This window comes from Balaenoptera acutorostrata, chromosome 6 (assembly GCF_949987535.1).
Source record: "Balaenoptera acutorostrata chromosome 6, mBalAcu1.1, whole genome shotgun sequence".
Taxonomy (NCBI): Eukaryota; Metazoa; Chordata; class Mammalia; order Artiodactyla; family Balaenopteridae; genus Balaenoptera; species Balaenoptera acutorostrata.
This window is the reverse complement of record NC_080069.1, coordinates 101,495,488-101,521,122: the sequence shown is the minus strand read 5'-3', so window position 1 is coordinate 101,521,122 and position 25,635 is coordinate 101,495,488. Positions and strand designations below refer to the sequence as shown.

Below are 25,635 nucleotides of genomic sequence, written 5' to 3'. Positions count from 1 at the left end.
ATTAAATGTAAACAAAGAATGGATGTTGAAGGCAGCATCCTGCTTGGGACATCTGTTTCTAGCTTGGTCTGGATTTGGAGAAGCTGAGGATTGACAAACCTCATTTCATGTTGTTTCAATTTTATTACAGAAGGTACAGTTAATCTTTCTGGTAAAGACCTGAGAAACTTTAAAGGGAGGGAAGGAGAGATCCCGAATGTAAAACAGGCTTCGTCCAGGAAGGCAAATCAAGCCCAATTTAGGTCCCCTCTGAGCCCCTTAGTACCCAGAGGTGACTCGTTTTCTCTCTGGGGAACTTGGCTGGAAGACAGGAGCATCCGTCCGTGCTTCAGCACTTCTTGTGCATCAGGACCATCTCCGTGGCTGCCAAGTATCTGAGAGGCTCAGGAGGGGAGGAGAAATTCCAAGTCAGTGGTCCCTGAGCCACCTTCTCCAAATCCAGAGTTTTTTCTTGACTTACAGGAGACACTGCAGCAGGTAAATGGGTGGGAACAGCCACATCTTACTCCCATCCTCCCCACCCCCTCTTTCCTTCTACTGAGGAGGGTCTTCAGAAGCCTCCACTGTGCTTCCATGAGGGACCTTGCAGTCTGGTCGGGGAAATGAGACAGGAGCTCGTGAAGCAGTTGGGACCAATATGGGCGGTGGAGACCACAGCCATCATAGGTTTTAGGAGAAGGAGATGCCGGTGTGAGCTTTGTGAAGAGTGTGGATTGCTGTGATGAGTTGGGGTTGGTGGAGAAGTGAGGAGTTAAATCTCACTGGGCAGAGAGGACATCGCCTCCCCCCGCACAGTCCCAATTGGAGACCACATGCTGGGGGCCTACAGGAGAACAGAGAGAGAGAGGGCTCTTCCTGTCAGACAGAGACCTGCGTCTTGGATCCACCAGGCAGGGGAGCGCTGTTGAGGGTTTTAAGCAGGAGGGATTTGGCAGGAACAGAATCTATACAAAAGGCTGGAAGAGGATGAGGGGCTTTCCTGAGGCAGCCTTCTTATATTTCAGGGTAACTCTAGGTTGAGATTACCCACCCCTGTCCTGGGTCCAGGCTGCCTTCTGTGGTGATAGAACTAGTTGTGTCTTTCTTTTCTACACACTGACCTGTTTTCCCCACACATATTTTGCAAATAGCACATGTTACGAGATGGGCACTGACTGCTGGTCCAGTGAGGCCGGGCCCACTACCCCTACCTCGGGAGCTTCCAGTCTAGCTCTCCAAGTATTAGAAATTGGTCGTCTTCATTTTTTCTTATGCCCCTTGTTTTGTGTGAATCAGTAGAAACCTGTTGAGGGCCACGTCCTGGCTTAGATCCCTGACATCCTTGTCAGGCCTGCAGGCGGCCCTCGTCTCTCTGGGGGTGGGTGGCTGTCAGGGTGGCATCCAGCCCTTAGTAGCCGTGGATGTCTTGACAGACTCAGTGGATCTAGTTAGCGTTTCTCCCGGGTTTGAAAGGTCTTGTTCATCCCCTCCTTCCTGAAAAGATAGGTGATCTTGTCTGACAGATGGAGACCCTAAAGCCTGGAGAGTAAGGAAGAAATCTGTCAAAGAACATGGTGTTCTTTAGTTTGTTATTTACACCATTCTTTGGAAATGTTGTTCTTCCTGACTTACTCATAGGATTGTTTCTCCCATCTAGACTGAACCCCCTTAGCCACTCTCCTAAGCTTTTCCCTGAATCCCATTCACCTGCTCTTCCTGTAGCAAGGGCACCAGCTTAGATTTCATTGAAGCCCATCTTGGTAGGAAAGTGAATGCTGATGTTTGCTCTTCCTTTGGGCTCTCTGAGTCTCCAGATGATCGAATATATAGCAAGCATCCCTAGACATATCTGCATTTAAAAGTTCTAGCAGGAACACATGGTTACTTGAAAGATGGGGCCCCTCAGATAGGGAAGGCTACCTTCATATTTATATGCAGCTTCAGGACCAGCAGACAGCACAGCTGAACAGAAAGGAAACCCTGGTGAGCCAACCAGATTAGTCAGAGAGGTGGGGGTGACTCATATCTTGGGAACTTCATGGGCTGCCATGGAAACTGCATGTTTTCTCCACTTTCCACAAGGTTGCTGGGAAGAATGCTTTTAAAATCTGTGTCCCCCCCAACCCTGCGAGCCCTCACTCCTGCTTCTATTCATGTGTTCCTCCACCTGGCAGTGATTCCTGCCCCAGATCTGCTGGCTGAGCTCCTAGGCAGACCGTGAAATCCGTAGCTGAATGGAGAGAAGGAAGCAACCAAGATGATTTGGAATATGACAGAGATGGCGTCATTGGCTGAAACAGGGTGTTTGGGAGGGCAGTGAGCTGAAGAGGAAAGAAGGAAAACAAGTCCAACCTTGGGTTCATGGATTTCTAGTGGGTGGCAGGAAAACTGAGGGGTAGCAGACCATTCCCTCTAGATGGGAAGTTTCAGGAGGGTGAATAGATTTAGGAATCATAAGTCATTGTAACTAATTAAGTAATTCAAAACTCACAGGAGTTTTAAAATTCAGAATACTTTTCTGTTTTTCCCTTCTAAGAGGATGTCATCCTTCTAGAAAGCAGGTAATCAAGAATCAGAGTCAGCAGAGCTCAGGAATTCAGTTAGCCCTATGAGAAGTCTCACGTCTTTACCAGAAAGAGACAAAGGCTGCCTGCCCATTGATCTAAGAGTATACTTTTCTCACTTTTTCTCTTAGTGATATGAGCCTGACCTTTCTTGACCAGCCAAACCCTGGCCAACATTAAACCTTTAGCCTCATGGTATTTGTATTAATATATATTATTTTAAACATGGAAAAATTCTCTTTTAATTTCAAAGACTCTTTAGTGTGTTACTTTTATCTTTACTTTTTGAGATTGAGTATCCTAAAATTCTTTGTTATTATTCGTGATTTTTTTTTAATGGTTAATCCAAGAAAAAGACATGGTGTTACGCATAATCAGTGAGTGTTTTGGGCTGTCGTGGGTTCTGGTGACTTTCCTAATATGTTTTTCTTCTGACAGGTTAACCTGCCCTCTTAACTCAGCGGTGGTTCTAGCATCCTATGCAGTACAGTGTAAGTCACAAAGGAGCATTTCGCAGATGGACAGCTTGTTCTGACTGGTATATTAAGAAACTCACTGGCCTCTCCTGTTTGACCGAATCCCTTCCCCCCCTTCCCCAGGAATCCTGTTGGGCAGCATATCTCTGGCTGTCCATATATTTCTACTTTCATCCTGACTTAGGCTGTCCTCCAGCTCAGGGATGTTGGATTAGGGAAAGTGGGGTTTCCTCCCAGGGGAGCCCAGAAAACAGAAGATACCTATCGCACGTTACGTTTTCCAGAGCCTTCACTCACAACTGGATTTGACTCTATAACAAAATCCCAGTGGGGCAAATACTTCTACCAGTCACTTCTTATAGACGTGGAAACTAAGACCCGGACAGGTTCAGGAATTTGCTGGAGGTCACTCCTGCTCCTTGCTTGGTGCTACTCTGAAACACTGCTGGGATCCTAGGAGTTTATTTTTAGCTTCAGTAGAGCGACGGCTTATATATTGGCCTGGAGCAGCACTGCCCAATAGAAATACACTGGGAGCTTCATGTGTAACTTTAAGCTTTCTGGTAGCCATGTTAAAGTAAAATGAAATACATCGTATTAATATATCTAAAATATTATTTTAGTATGTAATCCATGTAAAAATTTTGATATTTTACATTTTTTTCATACTAAGTCTTTGAAAACCAGTCCAGATTTTACACTTGCAGCACATCTCAACTTGGACTAGCCACATTTCAAGGGCTCAATAGCTCTGTGTGGCTAGTGGCTGCCGTGTGGGATGGAAAGTCCAGATGGACTTTTCCATCAAGGCCTGTTTAAGCTGAAGTAAGAATCCACTTCTTCAGTCACCAAAACATTATTAGAATATGTTCCACATGAGGCCCCGTGGTAGATGCCGGATGTGTACGAGAACAGGGTGCGTAGCCAGATGGAAGGTTAAATAATCGCTTTATAGTTAACTAGCTGTGTGAGGCCAGCGCGGTAACCAACTAGAACTCGTGCAGAGCTGCTCGAGACTTCCTGTGAGCCCCACGCCACCTGGGCTTGTTCCCCTCTGGGCCGACTGCATGGTGGGCAGTTAAGAGAGCAGGATGGACGGGTCTTGGCAGGCACTGGCTGAGCTCCTCCCTCTGCTTTGGTCTCAGAAGAGGCAAAAGAGCAAGAGAATGCTGACAGGGATGCCTGTTCCCCAGGAGCAAAGAACAGACGTGGGAGAGGTGAAGGGCAAGGTGGCTGCATGACACCAGCAAGTAGGAGAGAGACCTTTAGCCGTGGCCCTGCTCACTAGCAAGCCAAGACCCAGTGTTCGTCTCCCCGTACAACCCACATCTCCTTCTCCCCAATGGGAGACTCCGAAGAGATGGCACAGTGACGAGCTTGGGTGGATCTGAAAGTTCCCCTCTCCCTATGATACATCTGGAACAGACCCGGCCGTGTCGCATCCATATAGGAAATGGCACGGTCACCAGTCAACTGTATCCTTGGTAGTCACCGGACCCAGTGGACTCCATCTCTGCCAGGCTGATCAGCTGAGGAGAGTGAGTTTTCCCACATCTCAGAGCGAGTTTGGTGCTCACATCTAAAGCTTCAGGTTTGAAGGGCAGGAACACTAGAAAGGACATAGCTTTGGATGCAGACTCCATTTAAATCTGGCTCTCCATCTGCTTCTAACATGGTGTTACCTCTCTGAATCTCAGTGTTTTCACATGTAAGATGGAGGTGATGAGGGTGATTATGATAACTTGGAATATGACTGCTTGGTTCAAGTATCACCTCTGAAGGTGAAAAGTAGAAACTCTTGAGTGGACCATCGCTGTGAACTGAGTCAGTGAGAGCACAGGCTGAAGCCACAGTACCTGGGTCTTGTCTCTTCCACCTGTACCTACCTGACCTTGAGCCTCTTCAGGCCTCAGCTTCATCTGTCAAGTGGAGGTGATAATAATATCTAATCATAGGGTTGAGTGAAGATGAAATATACTTAAAGCTCTTAGCATATGCCTGGCTCATGGCAAGTGTTGTTTAACTCGTACTGTATTTTGTGCCCAGAAGAAAGCTGTCTAAAGAACGGCCTATTGTAAACAGACTATTTAGAGTACCAAATAAAATTCCTAAGCTTCAGTAGTCAGGTTTCCCTCTGCAAAGGACTGATAGAATGGGGGCTAAAAGAAGTTATGAGCACCTAAAAAGTCCAGACTAGCTGCAGTAGAAACATGAGCGTGACTATCATGCTAATAATATCATAGGTTGTCAGGCGAACAGTTTTAAGTAGAAGTTTCTTATTCCTCCACCCTCAAATATATACCTACACACATTTTTCCATACTTCTGTGCATGTATTTCTATAAGATTAATTCTTGGATATGAAATAGCTGGATCAAAGATTAAGCCTAGGGACTTCCCTGGCGGTCCAGTGGTTAAGACGCCGTGCTTCCAATGCAGGGGGCGGTGGTTCGATCCATGGTCAGGGGACTAAGAGCACACATGCCACAGGGCGTGGCCAAAAAGTAAAAAAAAAAGAAAAAAAAAGAGTAAGCCTAAATTTTATCTGATATGGTTTGCCACATTGTCCCAGAGGGACATCTGATATGAAGACAAGCCTACCAGTAGCCAGTGAAGCCAAAACAAAGCACATTTTCTTACCAGATAAAAAGTAAAGTGATCTGTGGGTAAAGAACCTGAAAGCACTTGATGGTGGAAGATTGCTGGTGGCCTGTCAAGGGTCTATGAGGGTCAAAGAATGAAGGGTTTTTTAAAAATAAATTTATTTATTTATTAGTTATTTTTGGCTGTGTTGAGTCTTCATTGCTGCACGGGGGCTTTCTCTAGTTGCGGCGAGCAGGGGCTACTCTTCGTTGCGGTGCGCGGGCTTCTCATTGCAGTGGCTTCTCTTGTTGCAGAGCACGGGCTCTAGGCTCGCGGGCTTAGTTGCTCCGCAGCATGTGGGATCTTCCCAGACCAGGGCTCGAACCCGTGTCCCCTGCATTGGCAGGCGGATTCTTAACCACTGTGCCATCAAGGAAGTCCCAAGAATGAAGTTGGTTTTTTTTAAATTTTTTTTTTGGCTGCGTTGGGTCTTTTGTTGCTGTGCGCGGGCTTTCTCTGGTTGTGGCGAGTGGGGGCTACTTTTCGTTGCAGTGCGCAGGCTTTTTATTGAGGTGGCTTCTCTTTGTTGCGGAGCACAGGCTCTAGGCGTGTGGGCTTCAGTAGTTGTGGCATACAGGCTCAGTAGTTGTGGCACACGGACTTAGTTGCTCTGCAGCATGTGGGATCTTCCCAGACCAGGGATCGAACCCGTGTCCCCTGCATTGGCAGGCGGATTCTTAATCACTGCGCCACCAGGGAAGTCCCCAGGAATGAAGTTTTTGAAAATACATATTTGTTCTATAATGGCCTCTGAGCGTCTGCCACGTGTGGATTCCGCAGTAGCCTCAGGTTGCACAGATAGAGCACAGCTGCTCTCTGCAAAGGGTCTGCAGCCTGGTGGGCAGGCAGATATGGACCAACTGATGCTGGCAGTGAGGATGAGCACAGAGGATGCACTTTGTTCTCCTTGGAGGGGGAAGGAGGGTGCAGGGGGAGGTAGTGTAGAAAAGCTTCCTAGTGATGACCCCTTAAGAAGAGCCTCCAAGATCAAGTTGGAGTTAGATGAATAGCAAATAAGGGCTTTCCCAACAGAACAGCTTGATATGCCATACATTTGAGTACCTGAGACATACACTCTCCTGCAAAATATAAAATATTAGCCAGAAGAATGTATGGGACTTAAAAGACAAGGTATTTCCCACATAAGTGTTTATTTCCTTTTCTTTCTGCTATAATTAGCTTTGTCATGTGTTGCTTCCCCACAAACAGAAAAGCATGTTACTCTGGAGTTTAGGGCGTGTCGTAAGTAGATAAAGAAGATGGGCTGTGATCAGGGTCTAGGCTCCAAGTTACCAGCCTGAGCAGCAGTGGGCAGGTTCCTTCCTTGAGTCTCCATTTCCTTATCTGTTTAATGGGGATAAAAGTTAAGGCCTGTCACTAGGTTATCAAGAGCATCTAGTGGGATGATGTCATGGGTCGTTGAATACAACGTGGAAACCGCCCTGTGCTTTGCAGATGGTTTCCAAAGACTGTTTAACTTTGTTTCCCCCTAGTGGTTAACACAGCTCATTGCAGAGTAGCCGACTAAGATTTCAAGGGAAAACCACACTACAGGGAGGTTCACTGGTGGTCTTGTGTTAAGTTCAGACATTTGTCAGTGACTTGACTAAAAAGAGAATGTTGCTGTTCATGTTTGCAGAAAGGCACAGGGGTTAGGACTGTTCATTCATATGATGGATGACCAAGTCAAGATCCAAGAAGATCTCCATGAGCTGATGCAACCAACAGTGTAAAATTTAATAGGACTCTGCCTTGAGGCTCAAGAAAGTCATTTGCAGCATTTGGTTGCCGTCTGGGGACATGACCACTGTCATCTGCAAATGGCCAGCAGTAGCCCGCAGGCGTGGCAGGCAGGCTGGTAGGATGGTGGGAGTGCTAGCCAGGTTCTGGTCTTGACTGCTGAAAAATAGCTCTGTGATAGGGGTAGGTCCCTTCTCATCTCTGGACCTCAAGTTTCTTCTCCTTCGACATGCAGTTTGGATGAGGTGATTCTAAGGCTTTCTCGGGCTTTCTTCATTGGGGACCCAGTGTCGGGGCATCTAAATTACTTCCTGTAAATGCATTGTGGTACACTTCACCATGCACAAACTCACCTGTAAGCCACACTTGTGCTTACCTCATATAGCCTTGACACTCCTGTTCACAGCTCAGCCACATTTGGCTGGCCTTCATGGCCTGTGGTCCACCCATGACCAAGTCTGTATGTGTAGGTCATGTGGCTTTCTGCCCTTTTCCCCTTCCAAAACTGAACTTTGCAGTAGCCTCTCTACAGGTGAGTTCCAAGCACCCGAGCAGCTACCATGTGCCATGCCTGGGCACAAGGCCCGAAAGATGAGTCTGACCCACTCCCAGCCCTCAAGGAACAGTGTAAGGAGGACACAGATCCCTTCATTACAGCGCAGATCTCAAAGAGCAGCCCTTGTGTGTGATGGCGGTTGAGGAGGCTGAGCCCCAGGCTGAGTAGATGTAAAGAAAGATACCCTTGCATCTGACTTTTCAACTTTGGGATGAAATTCACCTAAGCAACTACCTCACTCCTCTCCTTCCCTTCTGGGACTGACTATAAAGCATGACCAAAGATTTCCCCAACCCCTGCCCTTGAGACAGAGAAGGAATCATTTGATTTAGACATCTTCTCTGTTGAATGGCTACTCAAACAATCATGAGTCCTTAGAAGCCTCCTGACATTGAAGCCAGCTGCAAAAAGAATTTATTAAAACCTTTGGAAATATCAAGGTTGATATTTTTAAGAAAAAGATGAAATAGGGTTTTTTGTCAAGAAAACAGAATACTAGATTAAGTGCCCATCAGAGCTAGAATAGTCTTCCTCACTTCTATTTTTGTAGCAGGTGGGAGGACAGTCTTGGAGAAGGGAAGCAAGTGTCCTTCGGTCCCACCAGCCAGATCCTTGGCTGCCCACACAGGGTCCTTTTTCCCAGTCTCTTCAAGAGTCCAGATAACCAGATGGTTTGAGTTCTCAGGGCTTCTGTGTGCACTTGTACAGGGTGGGCACTGCACAACTCTCAAGAATACCTGTCACACCAAGACATCAGTGAATCTTGTCTGCAGATGGCAGTCACAGATCTCAAAAGAGAAGTGCTATTTGGCCGAAAGACCAGCCTGGGAGTCCCTCTGTGAGGCCCCCCTTCCTCTTCCCTCTGCAGCTGCAGGTCCCCAGCATGATTTCCGTGACAGCGCCAGCATCGGTCTCCCTATCTTCCGACTCCTGTAAGACTGTTCCTTCTTCCTAAGAACCGTGCCCTCAGCTCTGCCAGGGCTCAGACTCTTCAGCCTCACCCATTCCCATCCCACCCCCGTGGCCTCTGCACACCTCCTTGGTTTCCTTTCTTCCACATTTCCCTGAATGCCAGGGAGATAGACCAAGATGCGGACAGTGGTCTCTTCTGCCCACACCCATCTTTTAGAGCAGGTTGGTCCAGTGTTATAACAACCTTGGAATACTACAGAGAGCCTGCACAGTGCCTGCCATGTAGAGCATGACATTTTTCTGAGTGGTTTCTCTTGTTTTTCTTTAGCCAGGGGTATGAGCGCCAATGCTGTGCTGGCCACAGAGTATGGAACAGGTGTGGGATTAGAATAGAACCTAGATTGGAACAGGCTCCCCCTTTCCTCCTGGTGGCGCCTTAGGAAGACAGACTCTGGCTGGAGCGTGCACGGCAGTACTTAGCCTGCAGGGATCAGGTGATAAGTGTGGACTCTGGAGCTAATGAGAAGCTCAGGTTCACGTGGGAGCAGAACTTCTTGGGAGAGTGTTTCCAATGAATGTTTTTTCTTGTGATGCTACAGATGCTTGTAAATACAGACCGCATTGAAAAGGTGCTTTCCCCTCATTCTGTCTTGATAGCTCATTTTGGAGACCGTGATTCTTCCATTCATCCTCCGGGCTATCTTTCTGATAGTCAGTTCATACCGGATCAGAATGAGGACTTTTTAGCAAAGGTGGAGGCGCTCCATGAGCAGCACAGGTAAGAGGAGGGGCGGGTGACCTACTTTGGGAACTCAGGTCGGGCACTGTCAGACCTCGTGTTCCCTTGGGTTTGATGTTGTCTTCTCTTGCTTTTGCTTATGAATCCTCTTTCAAGATGTCGGGGGTTTGTGAACCTTTGAGCTCTTATGATGGCAAATATATCTGGCATAACTAGCATTTCTGTAAAGTGTGAAATCCTATGAGAGTTCAGGATAATTTGCTGCGTTCTTTTTCAGGATGTCATTGAAATCCATTAGTTCCTGAAGGAAATGCCCATTTTAAATCTGACTGCCCCACAGATTGACCCTACCAGGCAAACCTTTTAACAGTTTCCCATGTTTAATGAAACGAGCCGTTCCTTCAGGTAGTTTTGAATAGACAGACAGACAGACATAGGTGCTGACAGGCTGGGTGAATCCCCGTCCTCTCTGGGTTCAGTTGGGGAAACCACCTTCCTTCCAGAAGGGAGCACCAGCCTTCCTCAGCTGCCTCAGGCCAAGCCTCCACTCCAGCAGATTCGCCCGATTCTGGCCTCCTCTTCCCTTGCCTCCTTTCACTTAAAGCTGCAGTGACTCCAGTCCAGGTCAAATAAGGGCCACCCTGACCGAGAAGGCCAGGTCTCAAGGGACCTTACATTCTCAGGAAGGCCATAGAAACAAAGGCCTAAGCAACCAGTGTCCCTTCAAAAAGGCACTGCCAATCCTCTCCCAGCATTGCTGTCCAGGCAGGAGCCAGAATCCTAAAATAGTACAGTGACGTTTGGAAGTTTGAGGCTGCTGCTAAAAGGATAGATAAAGGCAGAAAGACCTAAAGAGCACGTACTAATTTAGGGACTTGGAAAAGGTAGGGTGGGAATTCCAGAAGGTGACAGTCTTTATCTCTGAATATTGAGAACCTACTAAATGTGAGGTATTTTTTAATAGAGGAACGAGAGGGCTAGATGAAGTCATATTCAATGGAAAAGAAGAAAAATGTGGTTTACTAGCATTTGGGGTTTGATTGTTTAAGATGAATAACATAAGGCATTTAATAACCTTATAGTAATGGTATCAATATTTTTAGATTTGTATTAATTTTAAAAATCGGAGTTAATATTCTGTTTACTGGGTGAACTCTGCATCTTCTCTCTGCCTTTGTAGTGGGCTAAAACAATCAGAAGCGGAATCTTGCTTTATCAACATAGCACGGACCCTCGACTTCTATGGAGTGGAGCTGCACAGTGGTAGGGTAGGTACCCTCAGCATGGTGTAGTTCAAAAGTTATTTTAATTTTAATTTCTGAACATCTGAAAGCTTCTTTGAAACTATCTCTTTTCCAGTTATAATAAAAAGCCTTTTTTTTTTTTTAAAGATACCTGAAAGGTTTATAAAGTAATATTGAGTTTTGCTGGTTATTTATCCACTTGGTTTTTTTCATGTTTGCTGTCATACTTGAAGACTTTTTACTTTTTGGGGGGTCACAGGGGTTAGAAACAAGTAATTTTTGTAAGACCATCTCATGGTTAAAGAAGTGAAAAATGTATAGAGTTCCATTTTCCAAGTGGCTCTTTAATGAGCCAGGGTTTCTACTATTTAATCTCAGTGCTGCTCAAATTAGAGCTAATTATGTACTCAAATATGATAGTTTTCTATTATGATGGCATGATTATGAAAATCAAGTATTTTGAATTGGTTGTGACTTTTTAAGTAAAATTGATTAATATCTATCATCTGCTGAGCCGTTTCTAACTGCCAGACACAGTAGCTTATTTATTTCCCACTGTAATGCCATGAGGTAAGTGTTGCCATTACCTCCATTTTATATATGGGGAAACTGATACTCAGGGACTTATCAAAGGTCATGTAGCACAAGTAATGGCTTCAGTGTGTGACCCCAGCACTGTCTAATTGGCATCTGACCTTTACATTTTCTCCCTGTAATTGGCCCACGTCATATCCAGAGGAAGCAAATATTGGTTGAACACCTAGTCCATACTAGCCATTGTTCCAGATGCTTTCATATGTGACCATAAGGTCTCATTTAAAGATTATAGCAACCTTGGGAAATGTGTTCTAATCACCCCATTTTACAGGTGAGAAACCTGAGGCTCAGGGAAGTTGAGTAAATTACCAAAGTTTACATTTAAATAATATTTTTGCAATTCATAGAAACACTTTCATTTCTTTTGTCTTACTTCAGTCCCCTAACTGTGCAGTGTACAGGATATAACATAGGTAATAAAGTAGGAAAAAGATACGGATCTTACAAAACATCAACTTTGGGACTTGACTTAATTTTTATTCCACTTGGAAATACTGTTTTGTCTGGTAGAATGTTGTGGAGCCCTTTCTTCAGTGGTGAAGTGGGCTTTACATCTGCCTGAGTTGATCTGTGCTCCCCCCACCCCCACGATCTCATGAAGGTCCTGAGGCCAGTTGATTACCTGTCTGCCTGACACCCCCGTGGTATCAGAGGGAGTTGGGTTACCCTTGGCTATGCTGCATCAACCAAAACCCCCTGAAAATCAATAACTTGATATCACAGAACTTATTTCTCAGTAGTTCAAAGGCTATATGGGTCCTGGTGGCTCTCCAGGGCAGCCCTCCTCCATGCAGTGATTCGGCAGCCTAGGCTGCTTCTGTCTGGTGGCTTCACCATCTTCACATGTGGCCTCATGCTTGTCCCAAGGGAAGAGGAGGTTGGAGGGCTGCACACCAGCTCTTAAATGATTCGGCCCGGAGGGGACTCATCACTTCTGCTCGTTGTTCATCAGCCAAGACTAATCATACCGTCCTGCTCCACAAGCTGGGAGGTTTGGAGATGCGCACGGGAATTTAGCGAACAGAAACTGTCCATGCTACCGTGATGACCACAGAACCAGGAGATTTGAGACCCACGTCACTGGCCCACCCAAAGCATTCATTTATTTCCTTATTCTGCACTTGATTTTTATTTTGTGTGCTAATTTTCTGTCCCACCTGCTTAATATTTCCCTATATTCTGATCCCAAGTATCATGTTTAATGCAACCCTGGTTTTCAACTTGCCAGTTTGGTTTTGCTTTAAGCATGTGATTTCAATTGGGTGCCCAATAGTGATTACTCTCTGGACTTTCCACAACAGTATCAGCAGTGTTTTCTTCGGCCAGTTTCTCCAACTCCCCATGTTCACATCACTGTTCATAAATGATTTGTCCCACTGTCTCTTGAGAGGTGAAGGGGATGAACGTTTTTTATACCTACCGCATGCCAATACGTTCTTATATTCTCTAAGTTCAGCTTGATAAAACTCTTAGAGGTGGGTTCGACAATCCTTATTGTACAAAAGGAAAAACTGAGGCCAGTAGCCCAAACCAATACAGCTAGTAAGTGGCAAACGTAAGGTTCACATCCAGTGGAAACTCTGCCCCTTCTTTAAAATTATGAGTATCTGATTGGGTAAATAGGGATATAGATGACTCAAGGGAAGGAACTGTTTATTTTAAAATTTTCATTCTCAAATGGATTTAAAACATCTTGTAGTCGCTGTATCTTCCTTTTATTATCTTCATTATCTATGGCAATGCCTAGCACATGGGCTCTTAATAAATGTTGACTATATTGGACTTATAAGCCATATTTTATTTTTCATTGGGTTTAGAATCAGCAGTTCTACACTTCATATTAATAGCTAAAGCCTCTTCAGTGATGGGAGTTGAGATTTGTTTAAAGCTGTGCGGGGCACGAGGCTTTTCTGATGTTAATATGGTGTCTGATACTAATTGTTGAAAATGTAAAGGCAAATGTTCATTTCTATGATTCTGTGGAATGAATGAGCTTGCCTGGTGGTAACTTTGTAAACTGGCAGAACCCAGGTGTTGCTGTCAGGCAATGTATTTTCACCTTAGAAGAATTTGGTGCTAAGTACTTGGATCTTAAGTATCTGTTAAGAGGAGATTTTTGCCTGTTTTCTGTAATTTTCCTTTTGGAGCTTATATGTAGTGCTATTTATAAAAGCGTGGGTGCTTGAGTTACCAGAGGGCATAAGCATGACAGTAACACGCTGTGAATCTGAGATCTTCCTTCTTACAGGATCTGCACAATTTAGATCTAATGATTGGAATTGCTTCCGTGGGCATCGCTGTGTACCGAAAATATATTTGCACAAGTTTCTATCCTTGGTAAGTGCAAACCGGTTCTAATTATTTTCTGAATCATGCTTTAAAAATATGCTGAACAAAAGTAATGATAACTCTAATTTTAAACTTTTATTTCTAAAGAAGGGACAGAGACTTTCTCCCAAGTTTTTACCTCTGACCTGTACAATTAATCCAGATTCAGTACTTGGGAAAATTGGTTTGGTTTTTATCAGCATCCCCTTCTTCCCCAGTCACCCTATGGTTTGGGATACCGTGTGAAACCTGGATAAAACAACACAAGGCAGGTTTTGGAGTTAAGGAATCCTTCCTGGGCGGCACATTAGCCAGGATTCAGAGAACTTCCTCTGGGCAGGAGCTGTATTTTCAGGGCAGTTCCTTAGTTACTAATTGAAGTTTTATCAAGTGCCCAGTTCTGGTCTAAAAACTCAGAGGGGATCCAGCAGACTTGAATCCTCACAAATCTGAGAAAGGCAGTGCTGTCCCCACTGTTGAGAAGGCTCCATGGTGGAGGACTTAAGAGCACAAGCTCAGATCCTGGCTCCAAGCATTCCTGGTTTGAATGATCTTGAGCACTTAAGCGCTGTCTCCCAGCCTCAGTCTCCTCATCTGAAAGCTGGGTATAATGATAACGTACTTTTCAGGACTACTGCAAGGCTTAGTAGAGGGGCTGCTTGTAAAGCTTTAAGTATAAAAAAGGCTGTTAATGGTGGCTATAATTGTGTTACTATGCCAACAAGAGAGAGGCTACTTGACACACGGCTGTTAAGTTTGCGAAGCAGCTGGGATGCAGACCCAGGTCTGTCTGTCCTCCTTCTGTTGCTCCACACTGCCCTCAGCTGTCTTCCCCAGGTATGCGCCAGCTCTAGCGGAGCTGCAGTATCACAAAAGCAGCTGACAGCAAAGAGAGCGCATTGCCCATGGTCCTTGTTATTTAAGAGCTACATCATAAACCAGGGGCCCGGATGTGATACTCAGCTTCAGTCAGCTACTTAGTGTTTGGCCGAAGTGATGGGGCCGCCATCCTTCCTGCGCCGAAGCAAAGTCTAGGAAGCCGAGAGCCCCCAGCCATCACGATCGTGGACTAGAGAACACACGCCGACAGGCGCCAGCTGCGACCCGGCTGCTCCCTGATGTGCTGCTTTTGTGTTGTGTTCTACTTTTTTTGCAGGGTGAACATTCTAAAAATTTCTTTCAAAAGGAAAAAATTCTTTATACATCAGCGACGAAAACAGGTGAGTTGTACCTATGCTTGCTTTGGTTCTTGTGTTTTTAGCCAATTCAGCTCTTAGTCCTTCAGCAGGTGAAGGAATTTGTCGTACGTGTTAACAGGGAAGAAAGAGCATTGCAAACGGTGGAAAGAAAGTGGGCCTCAGGGTCCGGAGGGCCCCGCAGTTTTCTGTGTAATTCATTCTGCTTATCTGGCTGAGGAAGTCACTTGCTTTGGAGTCAGAGACATTGGGTTCAGATCCTAGCTCTTCCACTCACCCGGTTGGGCGGGTTACTTAACCTCCTCTAGTCTGAGTTACCTTGTTTACAGGAATGCAACAATGCCCAGTTCTCAGGGAATCATCAGATTTAGATAGAAGTGCCATTGGTCAAAGCACCTGGCCGAGCCCACTGCAGAGTAGCAAGAAAAGTCAGCAAGGTCAGTTCCTCCCCTTGATGTGTTTAAAATGCACGGTGGCCTTGCGTATATGTCTCATAGGAGGAGTCCACGGCTCTCCAGATAACTCAGTTTGGTTTTCCACATGGAGAAGAGCAACTTAGAGGTGAGAGAACCCACAGCTAGTGAAGTGGAGGAGCTGGAATTTGAACCGGTCGTTACGAATCTGAGATGCCCGCTCTTCCCACGACACCACACTCTGTCTTGTTAGGCTGCATATTTTTCACTTACTGTCACTACGTCATTTCCCAATTTTCCAAAGATAACATGTACCTAAAATGGCTCCACATCACAATGAACTCTTAGGACTGAGAGCACTAAAGCTCAGAGAAAACTAGGACTAGAATCTGGGTCTCCCGAGCCCCAGATGCAAAATTCAAGGTGCCGTAAAAATGCACAGGATGGTAATTTAACATGAGAACAGAAAACCTGAACTCAGGTAGAATGGAGATAGAGCAAATGATCAAAATGATTATTATAAGCAAGCACTAGATCTAACTCTCTTTGTGGAAAGCAAATAGAGAAACCCAAAGCATTATAAGATTCCTGTCATTTGATAGGTGAAAGATGATTTCTTCAGGGGAGAGATTTTTCCCAGGGCTAAATTTTGAAAGGAATGTATCAGACAGCCCTTATCTGGATGCTCCAAATATATCCGACCTAGAAATGCAGGCAGGTGTGAAATGAAAGCGTTCATGAAAGACCACAGGTGATGATAAAGAGTAGACCCTGGTCATCTTTATTACCACGTTCATAAAGATGGTTAACAACTCCTGCTGTTGAATACTCTTAGAACCCTGTTTTTGTGGCCTAAGGAATTTTGAAACCAGTTTTCTGCTGTCCATCGTCTCTTACTTGATAACCACCGATGTGGGCATATAAAATGCTTGAGACCCTGCTCCTACATCTGTATAGATGAAATCTCTACTGTGTTTTTCCTCCCAGACTGAATCCAGGGAACACATAGTGGCCTTCAACATGTTAAATTACCGATCTTGCAAAAACTTATGGAAATCCTGTGTCGAGCACCATACATTCTTTCAGGCAAAGAAGCTACTACCTCAGGAAAAGAATGTTCTGTCTCAGTACTGGACTCTGGGCTCTAGGAACCCCAAAAAGTGAGTATGCCTTAGGGACAGTCTCCACGCTAGGCTGAGAAATAAACATGTCCTGGTCACCCCTGGCGAGTAAACATCCTCGGGGGAGGGACGTCTTTGCCCAGGGGCCCCAGGCCCTGGGGCCAGAGCTGCTGGTGGATCTAGAACCATGGGTGAAAGTCTGCTGGGGCCGCAGTGTGTCTTTCCACACACGCAGGCACTTCTCCTATTCCTGTTACTCGCTTCTGCCTGCTCAACTCTTAACACTCAGAGCCCCCCAAGCAGCCAGCATTGGAACAGCTCCGTCATGTCACACCCAGGGAAGCACAAGGCTGTGACTCAGGGTCATCTTGGTGCCATTAAGACAGCCTCTCCCACTGAACATTAATTCCGTAAGATGCTCTATAATAATGAATGAGCAGAAATAAAGATTTCCAGAGTCAGGTGACTTTGGCATATACTACATCCAGCAATCACAAGATAGTAACAGTAATAATTATAGTTGACGATTACTGAGGGCTTACTTTGTTCCATGCACATACTTCATTGTACTTCATTCTTTTTTTTTTGTATGTTGAATTCTTACAGCAATTCCACGTGTGCTATTATCCGTAGGAATGATATTCAAAATAATGACTAGAAAATAAATCTGTAAATTTCAAACTTTTAGATTACAGTGTATTCTCATGCAGTTTATATTTTTGTATATGTTTTTATTCTAAGATGTAGAATACAAGATGTATTATACATGCTTGCCTTTTAAATATAAGACGTAGCAGAAATTCCATATCAAATTATTTTCTAAATTGGTTGGAAAAGTAATTTTTGTGATTTTTATTTTAATTGATGTGGCTCTTACTCAAAGTGGTGCCCCTGTCTGAGCCATCATCTGACATGTGGGACTGTATCAGACTATTCCAGTGACTTTCCTATTACATGGTAATCAGTGGATAGCTTTCTCAATTGAATAAGTAGTAAATGTCTGTTAGTATCAGTGATAGTATTGATATCTATGGTGCTAAATGCTCTCTCTAAGCTTCCGATGAACCAAGAGCAAATATATTTTCCAAGTTTTTGGCTTCTAATACTGTCCAGTATTTTTACACATTCAATAGCTCTATTTCTGAACATGCCGTAAACATAACTTGTTGGAATGTAGCATTTACTTTAGTTGGACTTAATCCTCTTGGTGAGCTGAGAAGTGGCATTGAGAGCAACTAAACGCTTGGACTCTCTTACGGAAGGCTGGGTTCAAATCTGATCGACATCAGTTTTAATTTAATTTGCTTCTTCAATTTCTTCATCTGTAAAATGCAGACAATATGGAGGATTTTTTGGTTCTCCATTGTGGCAGAAAAAACTACCCCTGTTTCGGTGGCTTAAAGCAGTAACCATTTTATTATCTCTCAAGATCTTGTGGGTCAGGCATTCGGGAAGGGTGTGGCCGGATGATCCTTTCTCTCCATGCAGTATGTAGACTAGGGTTTCTCAGTGAGATGCAGCTGGTGGCCGGGCTGGGCTGAGGGTCCGGGACCACTTCTCTCCCACACCGGGTGCCTTGATGGAAGATTAGAAGGCTGGACTCATCTGGACCCCTGCCCTCTCTGTGTGTTCTCAGGGCCTCTCACAGGGTAGTTGGATTTCTTACACAGAGGCTCAGGACTGCAAGAGCCTAAGGCAGAGGTGGCCGGTCATCTTAAAGGCTGGGCCCATACCTGGCACAGCTACTCTTGGTCAAAGCGGTCACAGGCCAGCCTGGGTTCAAGAGTCAGAGAACTTGCAGCCATTTTTAATCTGCCACTAGGGATCACTTGGGACATGGTGGGTGGCTCAGTGGCCACAGGTCAGCGGTTCTTGACCACCAATACCAGCTTCAGCATACTGGCAAATCTCATCCCTCATTCTCTCCATTTCATAGATGGAGAAACTGAGGCTTAGGTTACGTGATTTGCCCAACCCCTAGAGATACCGTTATACATTTGCATATTGGGCCCTCTGAAAGCTTCCATGTAAAAGAAACTTGTTCGGTATTTTCCAAGCTTATGGGACAATGGAACACTTCTTTTTCCAAAGAGTACCTATTAATAACCTGTGACGCATACTTTGGGGAGCTGCTACTTTGAATCATCCAGCTTGCTCCCCTCATTCTGATGCTGTGCTCTCAATCAATGGTAATTTGGTTTGTGATGTAGATTATCGTGGTGACGCTGCTGTGAGCGTTTTGATCAGGGTGACAACCGTATTTCTCATTGAAAATTAGTACATTGATATTCTAGAGGGTGTGCTTCGTGTTACCTATGTTCTTCTGGTTTTTCTGTCCTGTTTTTTGTTGGGTTGCTGGTTTTAGGCTGCAAGGAATTGCGTGGAATGTTTTAATGAGACATTAAAACATTGTTTAAAATTTAGAAATGCCAGAACTGAGTTTCCCCGAAACTGGCTTCAAACTCCATCCTCTCAAATAATTCATTCTCTGAGGGGTCTAGAGAGCTGAGATTTAAATTCTCTAGGTATAAATAAAATTTGAAAGTAACCTTCAGGGTGGCACATTCAGAGAACATGGCCTGAAACTGCTGTCTAAGCATATTTCCTCAGGTCTGCTCTTAAAGAGTTCGGAGTGATTTACAGTGACGGTCTCTGCCAGCTAGGATGACAGAGAACACTGGGAAGGATGGTTAATGTTTGTACTCATGCCAGTGTGAGTAAAGTGAGAATTCCTTGAAGTTACTTGAACTGTATTTCAATGTTAATCCTGAAATTCCTTCTATCTGGTAAGGCTTGGTTATATTCTGAAAGCAGTTTTGTTGCTTGAAATAGTAAGGACAAGAAAATATTTTTTCACCCGAAGAGAAGAAATAACATAAGGAAAAGCTAGGACAGAAAGGAATCTCTTCTGACCCGTGTACCTCCACTCCTGGTAACCTCTGCTGGGGTCATCAAGGTGTTAACCAGTTATGCGTCAGGGAGGGAGTGTGTGTAGACCTGTTTCACTTATGCTGTCACTTCTTTCTCATTGAATATGTCAGTGTAGAAAGTGAACCTACATCTGGTTTTTCAGGTCTGTAAATAACCAGTATTGCAAAAAAGTGATTGGAGGGATGGTCTGGAACCCGGCCATGCAGAGATCTTTATCAGTGGAACAATTAGAAACCAAGAGTCTACCGTCTCGGTCTCCACCTATTACTCCCAACTGGTATGTCTTCCTTTTTTGGTATTACCCACCAGTAAAAACACTTTACTTCTTTTAAAAACTCAATAAAAATAAAAACCTAACTACAGGTGGCCTATGGTCAGAGTTTACATTTGCATGTTTGACTGTTGCAGAAGTAACTATTTTTGTGAAATGCACAAGTCTAGCTAAACATTTTCTTTAGTGTATGAGGCTGGGATGTTCTTTTTTAAAAAGTTATTTGGTCTAAATAAATTTGAACACTGCAGCTTACTGAAATGCTGCTCTTGAAATTAGCGCATTCAGGTTTTGAGAAGTCCTGTGATAAAGAAGCATGTTTAACTTTATTTAATCTCACGTTTCCCATTAATATCAAACAAAATAAACTTTGAGAAAACATAGTAAAGGTATGTAATACAACTGATGTAAGGACGTGTGACCCTCTGCAACAGTAGCAAATGCACATAGGAAAGTAGCCTGCCAACTTTTAAGATGATGGACTCAGCTTAAAAAGAAGGAAGTGGCAGTTTGGCAAAGTGGGAAGGGCACTGGGTTTGTAACTGGAAGACCCGGACTCAGATTTTGACTCTCCTGTTCGTTAACAAGTTTGTTTACCTCTCTGGTCTCAGTCTTTCCATCTGTAAAGGGATTGAATGACATAATGTACAAGTGCTTTGTAAGCTATACAAAAAGGATCAAGGTAGAATGATTGTTATTGTTGTTTTTGTTATTGTTGTTATTGTTATTTTATTATAATGTTCCTCAAAGACATCAGGCCATTTTGTGAATGCCTTCAAAACAGCCAGGTATCATCAGAAGGGGAAACCAAGCCAGGAACAGTGCCCCAGCTCCACCCTGAAATAAGGGTATGGCTTTCTGTTCATTTCATGATAGGGTGCACCTGTAAATTAATTCTCGAGGAGTGAGCTACCAGGACTAAGGAACATTCTAACATGCAGGCAAAAAAAGGAGCTGTTGTGCAGGGCCACTGGGTAAGGGCCCTCCACTGGGGCCTAATGCTCTGGGCAGGGATGGTGATGGTGTTTAGTGTTGGAAATCATAACATGACTGAGTAGATTGGTTCTTGGTTTCCTAGATTTAGGCATTCATCCCATAGTAGTAAATTTATGCTATAAAGTAGCAGCTTAATTTGTCTGAAAGTCTCTTAGGCAGCCGTGCCAGGGCCCCAGGGCAGAGGTCAGGACAGCATCCAGGAGAACAGCTGGAGTTGGTGTTGCCACGCCAGTGGACCGTAGCTCTTACTGCTATTTATAGGTCCTCTTCTGAGGAATCACAAACCTTTCTACTCTGCTTTGGACACAGTGTTATTGATTATCCGGGCCCAAGGGGAGTGCAAATAGTGGAGGCTCTGACAGTCCCAAGGAGAAATGGCTAACAAAGACGCGGAAGATGGAAAAACAGGGAAAATGAAATTTAGAAAGCTCAGTAGCCTGGGATCACCCACTGCAGGAGCCGATGCCCAGGTGCTGCCCCAGGTGTCACCCCAGGCATCCTGGGAACATTGCTTCATTTGATTCATTTTCAGGAGCCAGGTAGGTACAACTGAGGCTCAGAGAGGTGGTGTGACTTGCCTCATGTCACACAGCTACTGCTGCTATTGGAGTGACAGGGCAGTGCTGGGGCTATGCCCATCTAATACCACATAAGAGATATATTTTAAAAAGCAAACATTTCTTCTTGGATCAAGTGAGATTTGCATGAGGGGATGTAGTTGAAATAAGTCTGCCGAAAAACTTGCTTTAGCTTCTAAACCCTTATTTATACCATACAAATGAATCAGAAAAATTGTCTGATGAGCAGTCAATAAAGCCTGTTTACACATTGCGAGCTTGAGTCCTCCTGGAAAAATAACTCCCCCTACATCAACACTCAACAGCTTCCCAAAGAGCAAAAACCAGTCTCATCTGCCTGTTCATAAAGCTGAGGAGCTGAACCACTGGTCTAAGAATATCTGGGACCATGTGGCCCTTGGTAGGTTCTAGTGTAGTAATGGGTTAACTGGCTCTTAAGTTCCAACAGCATCAGCAAAGGCATCCTTAGAAGGGTCAGAGCACAAAGTTAGATCACTGATGTCTGATAAAATTCCTAAGTAGAATCTGCTTTCAGCACTTCACACTGAACCTTTCCCCACCAGGCGAAGTCCTCGACTCCGGCACGAAATCCGAAAGCCACGACACTCTTCCGCAGACAACCTTGTGAACGAAATGACATACATCACTGAAACTGAAGATGTGTTTTACACCTACAAGGGCTCCCTGTCCCCTAAAGACAGCGATTCTGAGATTTCTCAGAACCGAAGCCCACACCGAGAGTAAGAAACTTGTGTTCCTCTCTTTCTTTGCGTCTGCTTGTTTGGGCTGTTGAGGAATTTGCTCAATGGCCCGATGGCCATTTAAGAGGAGGCAAGGGCTGGAGCCTGCAGCCAGCTCCCCGGGGTGCTCTCTGCCAGGCCAAGCATCATCATGCTCTCCCTTCCCCGACAGGAAGACAAGCTGTGTGCCTGGGGTCAAGAGCTTGCCCTGCTTTTTGTCAGCAACAGTGACATACTGTCCACACGCTTGTTAGCTCTCCTGAATAGTGTTCTCGCCAGTTCATGAGCAAAGCCCAGTTTAAGCCATTTCGTACTCCAGAGGTTGTAGACATGTTAACTATAGTAGCATTTCTCTAGATTGTCAGAGTCTGACCACTGCAGGATTCCCCATCACTGGAGATGTGCTTATTTTCTAGCTGTCCACAGAAAGCCTTCTCAGAACCACATTATGTCCTCAGGTTTTTGTTCTTTTTGTTTTTAATGAATAGTCAGTATAAAGAAAAAACATTCGGAGAACATCTCTGATTTTCTTTGTTAAATTTTTGTCAAGGACAGTGTGCATCAAATTCTTTTATGTCCCCACTTTCCTTTTTTAATGTGACAAACTCCCTTCACATTTCAAGGTCAGGAGAAAATATGTCTCTCCTAAAACACTGGCTTGAGTCCTTTTATTATTCAGTAAGATAATATCTAATTCAGTAGTTCCCTGTTTGACTTGATTACCAGGGAGCTCAGAGCTGCATGTCAGGCCCAATTGCATTAGCTTCCCACAGCTCAGGTTTCTGATCTAGTCCCTACTCTTCCTTCCTTGCCTTATTAATGGGTCTTATTTTTTCTCTTGTTTTAATGAATTCACTGTTCTACCATATCTGCACATTTTAGAGTGAGCTATCTCAAATCATTTTTTGAGGTGGACAAGACATAGATCGTAAATTAAATGACATAAAGTATTATAGGAATGGATCATCTATTAGGAAGTCAACCATGGTCATTGAGTATCCATTCAGTTAAGTCCCATGCTGTGCCCAAAATATAGAAACATATAATGCTTCCCCTAATAGCAAAGGATTAGCAAGAAGGCACTTCAGTTAATCTGTAAATTTTTACCACTCTAGCTACTAGGATTAAAGCATTAAATGCATCCCGATTGTACTTTAGGCATCACAGGTGAATCACAGATCTCACATCGCCCTTAAGTGTGAGGTTGCTACCTCTCTGCTGTCCCTGACCACAGCAAACATAGCTTCCAGCTTATCTGTGTTCTTAACACCTCTGATTAATTAATCCTCTGGTCATTATTTCCTTGTGACCTGAGCTTGGATGATGCTTTTGTTGAAATGATCACTGTCTCTTGCTCCAACTTGCAGCCTCGTTGAGGTTACAGTGGAAGGGTGTAAGTTCCTTTGCGTGACACTGGTTTTGCAATTCTAGGTCTACAAGGGCAGGAGTGCAGGCATGCATGACTTGAGCCAGTTTGAGTCTGCCAGGGGCTGTGTTGCTTTGGTAAAAGGAGAAGGAGGGTTTAGGGAACTGACCGAGGGCTCTGGGATGCCCAGTCACACCCTTCGTGTCAGATCCTCCTGCTGTGGTTTGCAAATCCATCATGGAATTGTGGAGCTTCTGGACCTTCCCTGTCCAGTACAGTAGCCACTAGTCACATGTGGCTATTCAGATTGAAATTATTTAAAATAAAATAAAATGTAAGTTCAGTTCCTCAGTCACACAAGCCTCATCGCAAGTGCTAAAGAACCACATAGGTAGTGGCTACCATATTGGGCAGCACAGATACAGTACATTTCCAGGTGCTGGGTGGAGGAGAGATGAATTCTGTCCAGTGGTATATGGATGTCTTAAAGGGCTACACTCATTGCCGAGTCCTGCACCACACTTTGTACACCCTTTGCTGCTCATTGAGGGAATGTGAAGGTGAATTAGACAAGCCTTTGCTTTCAGGGACCTCCAGGCCAGCTGGGCAAATAGCACATTATCAGCCTTCATCATCACACTATGGGGCTCTGTCACTTTGGTGAAAGGAGAAGAGAGTTTGGGCAAATGTGGGTTCTGAGAAGCCTGATTACAGGTCCTAGGTCAGATCTTCCTTCTGTGGTCTATAATTCCATCTTCCTTCCCCACCATGGAATTAGAGCATCTAGACCTTCACAGGCCAATACAGCCACACACAGGTGGCTATTTAAGTTTATTAAAACTCAACTGAGAATTCACTTCCTCAAGCCCAGTTCGATTTAAGTAATTTCTAGCCCTACTCACCCCTAGGCATTGCACATCGGTTCTTCCTGAAACTCCTCCGTGAGACATACAAAGATGTATCATCCTGGGGCACTTTTTATTTAGCAGCGAAATGTTAAAAGTAGCAAATAATGGTGATCCAAGAGCAGCCTTCCTTGCCATGGCTTTGCCAGGTGAGCCAACAGTAGATGGCTCACAGAATCGAGTTAGCGGCTGTGCTTTGCAAGTGGGGCAAACAGTTGAAAAAGTTCAGCCCCTAGCACCTCACTTAAGTAGGGGACCCCATTCCTGCTGGCAGGAAGCCACCTTCTGCTGGGTCTTCAGAGGCAGCTGGCCTCCCTGAGAGTCTGGTGGTCCTCCGTTGCCCAAGGCAAGAAGGGAAGGTTAGTCTGTACTTGGAGAAAAAACTGCGGTGGTGTCTTCAGTGAGTACAGTCATCCCTCGGTATCCAAGGGGGCTTGGTTCTAGGACCCTCACAGATACCAGAATCCATGGATGCTCAAGTCTCTCGCGTAAAATGGCTAAGTATGGTTGGCCCTTCGTATCCCCGGATTTAATTCGATCTGTGCTTGGTTGTATCCACGGATACCCAGGGTTGGCTACAGTATTTTCAAAATGTTTAAGAAACACTGGACATGCTTTATACAGCACATTAGTGTGTTAAGAGGCAAAAGGAAGTATCCTGTCGGAAATCAGATGAATAACATCACAGACAGCAAGGAGAGTTCCTTTTAGAAAGAAGAATGAAGTGTAATGTTCTGTACCCATGTAAACAAGAGGAAGAAAGAGAGAAAGGAAGAAAAAAGAGCGGTTCGACTTTGGCTCTAAACCTAGTGGTGCAGTTCAGACTCAACATCATCCTAGTGGATAAGTCACCTTGGTTTGTTCCGTATTTATAGCAGCGCAGCAAAGTTTATGATTAGTTACGAATCCTCGGCAGTTTGCTTTATGCCCGAGTAGGCTGTCCTCTTGTTACTCTCTCAGCCATTCTATGTTCCTTTCCTTGTTTCAGAGCCAAGGCCAAAATCTGCAGAGAAGGAAGTTTCCAAAAACAAAAACAACCCACCACCCAGAAAAATGGGAGAGGGTGTTTCCCAAAGGAAAAAATGACTTTGTAGAGCAGAAGCTGGAGGAAAACAAATTTTAGGGCAGATGAGGGTTGTGTTTGAAGAACTTCTCCTCAGTGAATGGGGCTTGATGCCATTGTGGTGCCTTTGCTATTTGCTTACTTCCTTCTTTAGAGCCTGCCTTGTTCCAAGGACAGGGGACAGCTGTCGGCTTTTATTTCCAAACTTCTGTACACACAACAATGTGAATATACTTAAATGCTACTGAACTGTAAACTTGAAAATGGTTAAGATGGTA

The 25,635-nt window shown here is 44.6% G+C and overlaps 1 protein-coding gene across 7 annotated transcripts in view; it reads left to right on the top strand.

The window, feature by feature from the left end:
- PTPN3 (protein tyrosine phosphatase non-receptor type 3) overlaps window positions 1-25,635 on the top strand; it is a 109,789-nt gene that overhangs the window by 48,114 nt on the left and 36,040 nt on the right. For 5 of the 7 annotated variants that reach the window (XM_057548560.1, XM_057548561.1, XM_057548562.1 and 2 more), the window contains 8 exons: window positions 2,982-3,034; window positions 9,527-9,647; window positions 10,789-10,876; window positions 13,698-13,786; window positions 14,934-14,997; window positions 16,374-16,546; window positions 19,581-19,715; window positions 21,847-22,023. In XM_057548560.1, coding sequence (XP_057404543.1) covers window positions 2,982-3,034; window positions 9,527-9,647; window positions 10,789-10,876; window positions 13,698-13,786; window positions 14,934-14,997; window positions 16,374-16,546; window positions 19,581-19,715; window positions 21,847-22,023 — 900 coding nt within the window. Of the gene's footprint in view, window positions 1-2,981; window positions 3,035-9,526; window positions 9,648-10,435; window positions 10,559-10,788; window positions 10,877-13,697; window positions 13,787-14,933; window positions 14,998-16,373; window positions 16,547-19,580; window positions 19,716-21,846; window positions 22,024-25,635 lie in introns of those variants that run through there. The other 2 variants (XM_057548565.1, XM_057548564.1) reach the window with 2 other exon arrangements.